At 39.8% G+C, this 13,633-nt stretch overlaps 1 protein-coding gene across 1 annotated transcript in view; it reads left to right on the top strand.

The window, feature by feature from the left end:
• SATB2 (SATB homeobox 2) overlaps positions 1 to 13,633 on the top strand; it is a 199,877-nt gene that overhangs the window by 154,944 nt on the left and 31,300 nt on the right. Inside the window, exon 10 of the mRNA XM_068968633.1 lies at positions 13,300 to 13,497. Coding sequence (XP_068824734.1) covers positions 13,300 to 13,497 — 198 coding nt within the window. The remainder of the gene's footprint in view (positions 1 to 13,299; positions 13,498 to 13,633) is intronic.

Below are 13,633 nucleotides of genomic sequence, written 5' to 3'. Positions count from 1 at the left end.
ATAAAAATCATAACCTTACACTGCCTGTGTGTTAGGCAAGCTTTGAATGAAGAGTAGGGAAAGGAGAGGACATTTTTAGAGATTGGAGTGGTGGGGCAAGAGGTTCCTCGAGGGCTGTAAGAGTTTAGAAAACAGGCATAGTTGGAGGAGGGGTTCAGAAAAGGAACTAAGAGTGACAAACATTTGCAGTTATGCCTGTGGTCTTATTGGTGGAAACAATATTACTGGAAAGTGTGTGTTTCCTTAGTGTGTGGGTTACATCAGGGTGCATTTGTAGGGTCGAAGACCACCTGTTCAATTTAACTGGTGTCCGGCTCCTTTGTCATGGCCAGGCCAGCCCATCATCCAGTTCCACTGAGTGCCTCCTGTCTGATCCTTGGCCTTTTCTTCATGTGAGAGAGGCCAAAGAAAGAAAAGCAGGGGGGAAAGTATGCTTACATACATTTCACCTTTTACTTTTGTTTCATTTTCAATTTAGGATCAATTTTAGGTGTTGTGTGTGTGGATGTGTGTGTGGATGTGGGTTCTGAAGACTCTCTTTTCTTGCTGCAGAATATTCAGATTATTGGTCTTCATGGGATGGGATGAACTATGGTCAATGGTTTTTCTCTGTGAGCTAGGAGAGGGGGTCCTCAGTAGGAACCATAGTGTAAAGGCATATGGCATTTCCCTCACAAGTTCAGTATGGCCCTACATACAAAGGGCCCCCAGAGAATAAGCACCCCAGTGTGCAGTCTAAGTGACTAGAGGAACTCTGTGTCCCAGTCCCTCAGATTCTGTGGAGTTACTCTCCCACTGTCCCTTCCTCCCCAAGTGCAGTTTATCACATGTGATCTGGAAAATGGAAATCCAGCAGGGAGCAAACACAGTGACCTGTGTGGGACCCCCACTGCAGTGCTCCAGGGATGGCCATGCGCTTCGTGACAGCATCTTTAGCTACATTTCTTTCTGTTGACACCAGCTGCCCCTTTCCCCAGATGTTAACTCACTATTTCTCTCCTCTCCTGCCTGCTTCTCTTTTTTATATTGCTTTCAGGATTCAACTCATGGAATGCTGAGGTTGATCTGAGGTTGGCTTTATTTTGAAAGGAGAGTGAAACTTTATTATTTTACACCCAAAGAGCCAACTCTACATATGTCTTTTCCTATTAGGTTTGGGTGGAAATAGAGTAGGTAGGGGAGAAGGCAATGGTATCCCACTCCAGTACTCTTGCCTGGAAAATCCCATGGATGGAGGAGCCTGGTAGGCTGAAGTCCATGGGGTCGCTAAGAGTCGGACACGACTGAGTGGCTTCACTTTCACTTTTCATTTTCATGCATTGGAGAAGGAAATGGCAAACCACTCCATTGTTCTTGCCTGGAGAATCCCAGGGACGGGGTCGGGGGGTGGGGGAGCCTGGTGGGCTGCCGTCTCTGGGGTCGCACAGAGTCGGACACGACTGAAGCAGCTTAGCCGCAGCAGCAGAGTAGGTAGAGGAATGGGAATGGACTTATTCCGGTTCTACTTTGCCTTCGTGGCACAAATAAAGCAAATGAATAAAAATGTTAGAAGGGCACTAGGTTTGCTTTCTTTTTTTCTTTTCTCTCTCTCTCTCTTCTCTCTCTCTCTTTTTTTTTTTTTTGGCGGGATAGGAGGGTCTTGCTTTCTATTATTAGGAAGGTAGAGAGAAGCTGAAACACTGCAAAAATGGGAAATAGACAGCCTGGTTGTAAAGCTCAGTTGGTGGTAATGAAAGAGCCAACCCTAGAGTCTGCTGGTATAAAAGAGGGAGTGACCTGGGAATAAGGGGTAGGGGGGGTACCTCTGAAGGAATGACATTGTAGGATGTCCTCATCATCGCCACCAGGATTTAAAAACCCCTGCCAGTCCTCGAGTTCTGCCCCACATACCTTCCAGGCCCACAAGCTGCAGGAGCTACTGCTAGGATCAGAAATGAAGGAGTCCTCATTCCTACTGCAGAAGAGGGAGGGAGGCACAACTGTGACCCCACAACAGTGGGGAAAAGGAGTTTCTGGCCTTCGGTATACAATTCTGAAATAATTTCCTCCATAGAAGATCTAATTTGACTAACAAGTTAAATGATTTAAAATACACAGGACTCCATAGCAGATCCTTTTAAAGGTAAAAGTAAAGACAGACAACTGTACATAACGAAAAATAATTGGTATATCATTCTGTTTGTTTCCTTCCTTTTACTACTCTTTGCTATTGGAGTTTATATCACATTCAGTATAGTGCTAATGTGTTTTCTTCATTCAATCATGGGTTACCATATTAATTTTTGCTTTTGTATGTCTCGTAAAAATGTCCCAGGCACAAGTTAGTTGTACATATTTCCTTTTTAAAGAAATAACTTCTATTTTATGATTACTTAAGAAATAACATCCTCATTTTATTTTTATTCTTTAATTCAAAGGCATTTCTTTTCTTCTTTAATGCTATTTATTTTGAATAGGTAGCATATGTTCATTATATAAGCTTCAAAAGGGACAAAAGAGTATATAGTGAGCAGTCTTCCTCCATCCCTCAGCCCTTAGCCATCCTTAGAGGCAGCCACTGCCAACATTTCTCCTCTATCTTTGGATATACAAGTTTATAGGCTTTCTTTGTCCCTATGCACAAATGACTAGCATACTTTACATACGATTTTTTCTTTACAAATCCTAAAGATCTTTCCATATCAGCACACTTAGTCCTCTTATTCTCTTAAGCTGCTATGTCATATTGGATGGATTGGATGCACCACAATTTGACTCTCTTCCCTTCATGGGTATGGAAATCATTTCTAGTCCTACCATATTGAAAATAATCATAGGATTTACATTCCAGTGATGTCCTTGCCAGTGATGCTTGAGGGTCGCTGCCTCTATACCTTCACCTAAGGCATTTTGAATGACTCAGCTGACTACAGTTTTGGCCAATATAAAATGTTTGTAATTAACAAAAGCAAAACAAAACCCTGAACAACTGGAAATTCCCACATCTCCCTCTTCCACCAGGTGGGCTCAGCATATGGCTCCACATATGATCCCCAGCTAGCGGTCCTGTGCCCTTGTCCCTGCTGCAGCATCTGGGGTCAAAGCTGCATGCTGCCTAACTGCTCCCCACAGGCCCACCTCCTGGCTGGGGCCTGCAGGTTCTGCGATTGCTGCAAAGGCCCATCAAGATGAGGGCCGTGTGTCCTTATGGGTTGTCAGGTGGCAAGGAGAGATTGCATACCCCCTGAAATGTCACCTGCAATGCCCCATCCTCATTTTAAAAAATAAAATGAAAAAAGTATAAAGGCAAAATATGAATCACCCATAATTCCACAATCCGGAGGTAGTTGCTGTTAACCTTTAAGTCTTCTAACGTGTAAGTACGTGTTTGCACATGCGTGTTTATATCCTGGTTGGAATTATACTGTAATAAGACAGTTATAAATAGTAAATTTTTAAACCACCTTTTCTCATGGGAGAGTATATTTATGAATTGTAAAGTATCTTCAGTCTCATTATTTAGTTTCCTAGCCTTTAGAAAATATTACACAAGGATCAATTTTGCCACTTTGCCCTGAAAGTGGTTTGACAGTTACCTTATTTTTTATGTTTCCTTATGGAGATGGCGTTATCGGGACTAGGATTGCTCAGGCTATTGGGGCTTCCCTGGTGGTTCAGTTGGTAAAGAATCTGTGTACAGTGCAGGAGACCTGGGTTCAATCCCTGGCTCAGAAAGGTCCCCTGAAGAAGGAAATGGCAACCCACTCCAGTATTCTTACCTGGAGAATCCCATGGACAGAGGAACTTGGTGTGCTACCGTCCATGGGGTCACAAGAGTCGGACATGACTTAGCATCTAAACCACCACATTGGAAGTAAATGTTTGACTGTCCTGATCTCTGGGAGAAAGAGTGACAGGAAAAACTGGCCGTATGATGCCACATGTAGAATGAGGTGGTGCTCTCGTCTCACTCCCACTGCTTTTGCCTCTGCCATCTTGTCCTCCGTGTATAAGGCAGACTAAAATGAGGTGTGTGGCTTTGCCTGCCCCTTCCTGATGGGCAGATTTTTTTGAACACATTTTGACAGCCTGTCAGAAAGCAGCTTCTACTCTTGTCAACTGGGGCATGTATACTACAATGTCAGTGCTGTCCACCAAGCTTACATGAAACAAATGAACATATTTACCTTATAATTGCCATTTGAAAAAAATTATTACAGCAGGTAGTAAAGAAATTAGGCTTCTCAGTATTCTCAAATGCCAAATTAAGTGGACAGTGAATAAGTACAGTGATGCCTAAGCATCAAGTCAAACCCTTCACTTTCTTCCTTTTTCTCTCAGCATAATTCAAAGGATTAGATTCTTTTGAGAAATGATCAACAGAAATTCCCTCAAGATCTCAATTTTTACATCATCCCTATAGTGAGGAATTGGGTTCTTCACAGTTGATTATGTTTATGTTTCATACCCTAAATCTAGCCTTTATGGGAACCCTTAATTAGATATCAGTGAAGGTTAATATGTAGAGTTCATATGCAGTTCATAAAGTGTCAGGTACCTTTACCCATTGTGAAAATTTCTGTGCTGGGTCTAAGCACATCTTGATCTATTGCAGAAACCTTTGAGTTGCATTCTTTTGCCTGTTCATGACACAACACTTTTAGAAACTTGCATATGACTTTGAAGCAGATCAGGTTAACATATTAAAAGCCATCTTTCTGAACTCTCCCAGCCTTCTTTTGGAGATGATGTTGAGTTAAACCATAGTTCTTACAGTTGGAGAATGTTGGTGCTGTGACTGGTTCCTTCTATTTTGTCCTAGGGACCATTTAGTCATCTTGCTTTCGCAGGCCGAAGACTAGGATTAGACACACTAGGTCTTAGGGTACAGTCCAAGGAGGCACGCCCTTTCAGAGTACATTTCTTAATTTTTGCACATTAGTTGCTTGCATGCCTCACTTTGGTCCCAGTCGTAATCTTTCAAACAAGTTTTATTCCTGGTTTTCTGCTGTGTCTATTTTCCACCCCCCCACACACACACTTATGAGTTCTTGAGGCAGTGTTCATAATATTAATATATAGTACCTTGTATATAATAATATATATTAATATATATACTTTGTATCATATATATGTGTGTATATATACCTTGTATCATGTATATGTGTGTGTATATATATATATGTGTGCGTGTGTATATATATGTACCTTGTATTATAAGTATATATGTTATGTATCATAGGTATATTATGGTATATATATATTATAATATATATACCTTATATCACAGGTATCCTGGAATTTGAATCTGAAGTCTGGGACTAGAAATATTTTGGTTGTTTTCTTCCTGATATTTTAGTCTAGTACATTCTAATGTTAATATGTTTTTAATATTTAGGTGGAGAAGACTCTAGATTCATTCTTCTTTTTGACGGATATAGATTTTTTTTCTTAGATGCATGTTCCCATGTATGTGTTTAAGTATGTGTGTACATACTTGTATAAAGTCATCCCAAATCTCTATACTATTATATAGCTATGCATATCCCATATTTCCATGATAAGGAAGGCAACAAGATTTTATGAAATCCCTTCTTAACTTGAGCCCTTTATAACAGAGGTTAAGGAGTTGTTCTGAAATAAAATTTTCATTACTCTCAATTACAGATTCAATCTTTACAAACACATCCATAGAAATGTGAGACACATGCCCAGAGACAGCTGAAAATTAGTCCCCGTGAAAATACAGTTTAGAACTTAGTGTACAATTTTGAGGAATAAAAAAAGCAGCAGATAATTTTTACTTATTACATTCAAGGTATACAATAATTAACCTTGAACTGTAACCAAATGCACAGCACAAATCTTTTTTCAGGTTTAGATGACCTCCTCGTCAGGGATTGATTGAAGCCCTTGACAAGTCTCCCTTGCAGTTTAGCCTTTTATCCATTTCAGTTTTCTTGATTAGGTTATCTTGAATCATTAGGGGGTTTATTTATTTTAATAGACACTTATTGGATTCATGAAAAGAGAATTCAGTGACTAAGAAACAAGAGCTGAATATTATCTGGCTCATTTCACACTTCAGAAGAGTCTCAACCAGCTGAAGAGAAATTCTTTCACAGTTACAAAAGTTTGTTTGGGGACTTTATGTGCTTCCATTTAGAAAGCGAACTGTCTGTGGTTAATAATATGAATTTTCTTTTGAGACACTCGGAAAATGTTTCCTTTTGGTTACATATGCTGACATTTTCTGTATTGAAGATGTGGGTGAGTAAATGGCCTTTTACATGTCTGTTGCAAGAAGCCTTGAGTCATTCTCCTGAAGAGAGCTGTTCATTTGTCAACTTATTCATTCATTGGAGTTCCTAGATGGGCAAAGAGGGTGGGGGCTTCTTACTATTTGTAGACGGAGTTCACTCATCAGCTCTGTGCTAGGTTCCTCAGGGCAAACAGTAATGACTGATAAGACCTTGGTCTACAAAGCGAGTACAACCTTACTTAAGAAGAACAAATTTATTTATTGTATCTCTTTTTGGAGATCAAATCAGTCTGTGGACTTGCATGTGTTTCTTAGCAAGTCCTGGTTTGTATTTGTTCAGAAATGCTTTAAAAACTAGGAAATGTGTCACCTACACAGATTTTTTTTCTTTTTCTTTTTCTTTAAGGAAAAAAAATGTGGAAACAGGCAGAGGTTGGAGTGATTACCTGTGTCTTGGTGTAGGAAAACAAGTGACTTAATACACAGTGAAATTTCAGTACCACGGACAGGAACCCCACTCGTCCCATCTCCTTCCCCTCCCCCATCACTTAAACCTAAGGCATGGAGCTAGGATTAAAACCCATATGTGATGGGCTCCAAATTCAGACACTAATCTGTATTATTGTTTTCTGAAAGACCTCCCTGGTCATTTGAATATTCTCAGCATTTGGTGTGTAGCATGGAAAGTATGTCACATTTATTGTATATTTGAAAATTTTAAACCTTTCTTTTTTTTATAAAGATAATAGACATTGTTCTTCCTCATTTTCAATGTGATAGAGCTTTAAAAATTCTCATTTGAGCAACAGCAGCACACACACACACATGCATGTACATACACACAAGTGATTAAAATAATGAGAGTTAAATGATATGGTTTAGTGTTTAGGATACATGCCATTTTTTATTGAACAAAAACTGGAGGATAAAGCCTATGCTGTGTATAATTTACTACTAGCAGGCCATTGTAGGGCCTGATTAATACCCAGCAACATGATTTTACTATGAAAAAGAAAATATATCTAGGCTAAGTGGAGCTCTTAACTTTATCATAGTTTTTTCTCCAAAGACTTCAAGAAGAGAGGAAGGGAGGAATGGAGGAAGGAAATTAAAAATGGAAAGAATATTCCATATATGTGTGTTAGAATATGATATTTCTCTTTCTGACTCACTTCACTCTGTATAATAGGTTCTAGGAAAATGGTACTGAAGAATTTATTTACAGGGCAGCAGGGGAGAAACAGACATAGAGAATAGACTTATGGACATGGGGAGAGGGGAGGAGAGGGTGAGATGTATGGAGACAGTAACATGGAAACTTACATTACCACATGTAAAATAGATAGCCAACGGGAATTTGCTGTATGGCTCAGGAAACTTAAACAGGGGCTCTATATCAACCTAGAGAGGTGGTATGGGGAGGGAAATGGGAGGGAGGTTCAAAAGGGAGGGGATATATGTATACTTGTGGCTGATTCATGTTGAGGTTTGACAGAACACAACAAAATTCTGTAAAGCAATTATCCTTCAATATAAAGATAAAAAGAAAAAAAATGTAAAGAAGAAATCAAAGAGTTCTTTGTCATATATCAGTTAAAAAGCCTTCAGTGACTCCCATGGCCAATATGGTTAAGATGAAATTTCTTTGCATGTTATTCTTTCTAATCTGCCACCCACCTCCATTTCTAGACTGTGCTTTAGCTGCACAAAGTTGCTTCTGATTACCGAATGTGTTATTTTTATAAGCCCCTGCATTTGCTGATACTGCTTTCTCTGCTTAGAATGTTATTCCAGTCACTTACTCTCCCCACCTGGCGAAACTCATCTTTATCTTTTAAGGCCCACATTATGAATCTCTTAACCTGTAGTGACATTTTCCTTGAATTTCATGGTCAGAATTATATACTTTCCTGCTGGTGATCTCAACTAACCTTTTAAGTAAACAGTAACAATGAAAATTAAATGAATTACAACTTCTCATAGAGGGGATAGAGAATGGAGTCAAGTTTTCCAGCAAAGGAAGTAACATGAGCAAAAGCATGAGGATGAAAATGTATCAAGCCTGCTCAGGGATTGTGAGTAATTCACAGTGGCCAAAGCGCAAAGTCCGTGGGAGAATTGATGGGAGATGAGACCATGAGGGATAAATAAGAGCAAATTGTGGTTCTTATTGCTGCTGCTTCTAATGTTCCTAAATTGTGAACTAGAGGTGTCTCGTTTAAGTAAATCCTCAGTAAAACTATCAGTTTACTAAAGGATAAACTGTGGGGCCGTTATTCATCTTTCAAAAAGGAATAATAATACATTTCTTCAAGTAGTAAGGATTCTTGATACATTTACAACTTTACTTGCTTTGTAAATTTAGATTGATGTACAACTTTTTAGGAACATGTGGGTTGTAAATAAACTATCTCTTGACTGGTGTGAGTGTCACCTCACCTGCATAGTTGGGAAAAGGTGGTCAGAGTTGTTTTCTCTACTTAGGGAAATATATTTGTTTAAGAGGCCGATGAGATGATTAAAATGAAATGTTAATAAGTATTATTTGCTTATGGCCTGAATGCTTGGAACTCTTTAACCATTGATCAAAAGGATGTAGCCTTTGAACTTATATGCTTGCTTTGGGTTCAGAGTTTGAAGGTAAAAGTGTTTAAATTGTAAATTTCTTGGCATCATTACACTTAAGTTCCATGTACATTTTCCTATGTAAGTTCCAGGTATTCTCTATATTTTTTCAAACTTCTTATTTTGAACATATTTTAGACTTGCAGAGACTTTGCAAAATGTTACAGTTTCCATATATTTCTAACCTAGCTTCCCCTGATGTACACTGTATTACCACAGTGCAGTTATCAAAAGTAGGAAACTACCAGTGTTTTAATACTACCAACTAAAAACGTTATTCTAATTTCACTATTTTAAAATTAATATGCTAAATATTAATGGTATTTCCACTAATTACCTTTTTTGGTGCCAGGACCCCAATCAGGAACCACATTACATTTAGTTATTATTCTTAGCTTTCGCAGTTTGTGACCATTGCTCAGTCTCTTCTTTCCTTTTTTTTTTTTTTTAATGACCTTGTCACTTTTAAGGAGTACTGATGGGTTATTTTGTTGAAAAAAGTCTCTCAGTTAGGGTTTGCCATGATTTGACTGAGATTATGCATTTTGGGCAAGTCTACCTCAGATACTATGTTGTGTCCTTTGCAGTGAATCATATCACAGAGTTCTTAGTGTGAGTATGTCATCACTGGTGATGTTGACCTTGATCACTTAACCAAGGTGGTTTTTATTCTTTGTACTTTGACCTGGTGGCTAATCATTATCTGTTGTTTCTGACAAATAACCAGGAAACAGATCACAGATTGTGGAGCTGGAAGGGAACTTAAAGATCATCTTTTGTAAACTCCTTCTTTTATAGTTAAGCTTCCAGAAGATCTAAGACCTTATCCAAAGGTCACCCAGTAATTTATTGTCATAGCAGGAACCTAGCAGTTCAGTCCCCAAACTGAATATTCTATGCTTCCTAGCCGTGCTCAGGTACACATAATTCAGCCTCAGTTTTCCCATATTAAAAAAGCTAAACTGACTTTATGAATATTCAGCCAACCTTTGATCAAAGCTTATTTCCAGGCTAAAAGAGTAATTACAGCTAGGTATATATTCCACAGTTCCTGGTGCCTACTCACAAGGCTGGCCAAGGCTGGAAATCAGGTGAACTTCTGCATCAGCATCTATAAAATGAAAATAATTCTCCTGGAATGCTCCACATAACACATAGGGAACAACAACAAAAAACCTACTTGAGATTTTTAACAGAAAAAGGAGATTTGTTTATTAATAATTCATGAGTTCCCATTGAACATGCACGACAGAAACAGTGCTATTCAATAGAGAATACTGTCATCTGTCACTGTTTTATTTGACATTTACACTTTTTTTTTTTTCCTGATACTGCAAAACTTTCTTGGATGGCATGCAAAAATTATATAAATGAAAAAAATCCCAACGTGGGACTCTTTATCTCTTCTGTGATGGGTTCACTCACAATACATACGTGTGTGTGCAGGCAACAGCATCGCCCTTTCTGGCAAATTCATTAGCCACCAAACAAACTAATAACAGACCCTTTTGAGAAAACAGAGATAAGCTTCCCAAATGGGCTGGTGGAGGGATCATGTGAATCCAAAGATGGAGGGTGAGATGGGAAGTGAGGTGGAAGAATAGATTTCCGGAAGATAAGCACCCAAATCCGTGGAGCGAGCAAGTGAGTCAGAGTGAGGGGAAAGCGAATCATGGCTGCCGTGAAGAAAACTGACAAAAATACACTGCCATTTCAGACACAGGATAAATATTTATAGATGGCATTGCAGGAGCTCCTCTAGTAGGGAATATCGGCATTTAGTAGATGAGCAAGTTAGGAACTCCTTGTGGTTTTGTGTTACTGTAAGGCTCTTCACAATGTTTCTGCTCTGTAGGTTAGTTATTATTTATAAAAATCACAGAACCAGCTGATACATTCATAAGCTAATTATTGAAGCAGCTGGGTACACATGGTGCAATATGTCCAAGGCTGTGAAGTATCACAGATTTCTTGGGGCCTGCTGTGGTGGGGGTGCACTGTTGAAGGCTCCATCCCTTAATCTGATCAGCCAAGCAAACACTTTGTGGGGAAACTAGATTAATAACCCTCTAAATACCATGAATGTGCTTCATCTTCAAAACTGGGTTCCCTTAAACATGCTATTAGCTCAGCTCCATCAGGGATTTGAGGAAGTTCTCCGGTGCCCTAAGAACAGGGTCTTGCTGGCTACCTCCCTGTGCCAGAAATTAATTTGGTTTGCTTATGTCTGCACACATGATCACACTTGTGTCTAATCCACTCCCTAATAGCTTCAAGGTCAGGACCTTGCTTGTCAGTGGGCAAATTGAGCACTACACTTCTTAAAGACTGATGGCAGACAGCGCCCAGTCCATAACGAGGCCTGTAGTTTGTTCTAAGTGATTGTAATGAGTGCAGATTATAACAGCGCATATAAATCAAATGCAGCAATGAATGTTGTGCGAGACATTCCAAGTATGTAAGTGGAGATACCACTCAGCTGTCACCTGTCTCCTTTCAAGCTGTGGCTTCCCACAATGCAGCTCACTCCTCATGCAGAACAGCAGGTGCTGTCCTCCTTAAGGTCTGGATATCTCAGAACTTCATCTTTCAACAGATGCAGATTTTTGTTTTTATTTTCTGTTCAAGGATTGGTCTCCATGCTGTAGCCTCCCCTGGGAGATGTTAAACATACCTGTTTGAAACATTTGAAAGAGTTCAGTTGGAGACTTATTCATATCTGTGAAAAGACAGAGAAATAGCTTATTTTTTTCCCACAGATGGTTTATACTCCATTTCAAGAGTTTCTTGCTTTGTACAAAGAAACCCTTGAGGAAACACTTTGGGAGTAGGAGTGTTTTTAAAAAATATAATTGACTTTTTGATAGGGATAAAAAATTGAATCATCTTCAATTTTCATGTATGTTACACCTTGAAAATCAACCATTACCTGTCTCTCAACTGGCAAAAAAAAAAAAAAAAACAAACTTTGAAAATACTTGGAAGCACATTTCCAAGCAAATGATTAGATATCTTGTTTTCATTCTTCCTAGCCCTCTAACTCTCCCCAGCTCCCAGTTTATTGCAAGAAAAGATCAGGTCTGCGCAAATGTGGCCTCTCACTTGTAAAAACAAGGCAGTGTTGTGTTACAGATTAGTTTATAAATCCCCAGTGGCTTCACAGTTCAGTGCCTACAGCTGCTGCAGATGGGTCTGGGTTTTTGTCTCTTCGCAGTGCTGCAGCCGGCAGTTGAAGGAGAAAATGGAATGATCAGGTTATTAACATGGAGGCCGCGAGGAAGAGGCTGCACAATGAGAACAGCTGGTGTTGCTGTCTTGGCTGATGCAGCGGAGATAATCAAATCTTGCCTTTTTTTTGGGTAAAGGCAGAAGACACAGTGGAGAGTTAGACAAACAACAGCTTATGATATTATGAGGGGTTTTTATAATGCGTGTCAGGAACTTTCATTAGTTTACAAGTTATGAGATAGAATTTGTGGAGGTTTCCAGATTTCTTACAAAGTCATGTGTGTTTACTTATGCACCTTTTAAGAAAAATTCTTATTCTTGCAGGAGGCGTGATATGGGACAGTCCTTGTATTTAAAATGAGCGACGTAGATTGGAAATGATGGGTTAGAAAGCTACTGGGTAAAATATTTTGACATGAGTCAGTGAGCGATGTTGACAGCATCCTCTGTATTATTTTCATATAATCCATCATTATTTGCATTACATTTTCTTTCTCGTGCAGTTGCGAGCAAGAGAACATCCGGATGCCAGAGTTGGGAGGCAGACATTTGCAGGTGTGACCCATCCAACTGCTTATCTTCCTGCAGGTGTGGCTGAGGCAGGAAGGTGATGGTTACAAGGGCCTGGAGCCCAAGGCATTCAGAGGTTGAGCAGATATACACTTTTCTCATTCTAGCGAAGAGTGTTACGGAGGAGTTATTGATCTTTGTGAGAATATTTCCTCCCTAGAGAGGAAATATTTCTATTTCTGTTTATACCTAGGTATTTCCTCTTCAGAATTTGCCATTTTGTAATACATATTTGTTCATTTTCATTTTTTTCTTGGAATGGAGTACTATCCAACTGGGTGGGTAATTTTAAAATTTGTAGTTGACTAACATGAATGACTTTTGCTAAGAATTGGAGAGCTACATGCGTCCTTGAGTTTCTTTTACAAAGGGATTGTAAATTAATTGAGAATGTATTCAATAGGAAGGGGGATAAGGCAATTAACAAGACTGAAGATTCCCAGGTATTGGTGTAACTATATGTGAGGTCCTTTGTTGGTTTTCAGAGTTTCCAGGCTGTTTCAGTGTCTCCCCAGTTTGGTGGGAACGGCTTTGTTGTGAAAATATGATAAGCCGGTACAGTGCTTGACTGCACTCAAGCCCCCTCTGCGGCTGTGCGCTCTACAGGTTCATTCAGTGGCCTTCTCTGCTTCTAGGGCTGGCTGTGTGAACTGCTCCGCTGGAAGGAGAACCCCAGCCCAGAAAACCGCACTCTCTGGGAGAACCTCTGTACCATCCGCCGTTTCCTGAACCTTCCCCAGCATGAGAGGGATGTGATTTATGAAGAGGAATCAAGGCACCATCACAGCGAGCGCATGCAGCACGTGGTTCAGCTTCCCCCGGAGCCAGTGCAGGTGGGCGTCCCCTTCTCCCCTAAACCTGGACAGGGCCCTCGGTGCCAGCAGCTGTTGAAGGTCAAAGGGGCAGACCATGTCACCTGCCCTCGGAAGGGGTCTCATTCCATGTCCCCTAAAACAGAGAGCCCTGTTC

Source organism: Capricornis sumatraensis, chromosome 3 (genome assembly GCF_032405125.1).
Source record: "Capricornis sumatraensis isolate serow.1 chromosome 3, serow.2, whole genome shotgun sequence".
Classification (NCBI taxonomy): domain Eukaryota; kingdom Metazoa; phylum Chordata; class Mammalia; order Artiodactyla; family Bovidae; genus Capricornis; species Capricornis sumatraensis.
Note: the sequence above shows the minus strand (reverse complement) of the source record. Positions and strands in the feature narration are given on the sequence as shown.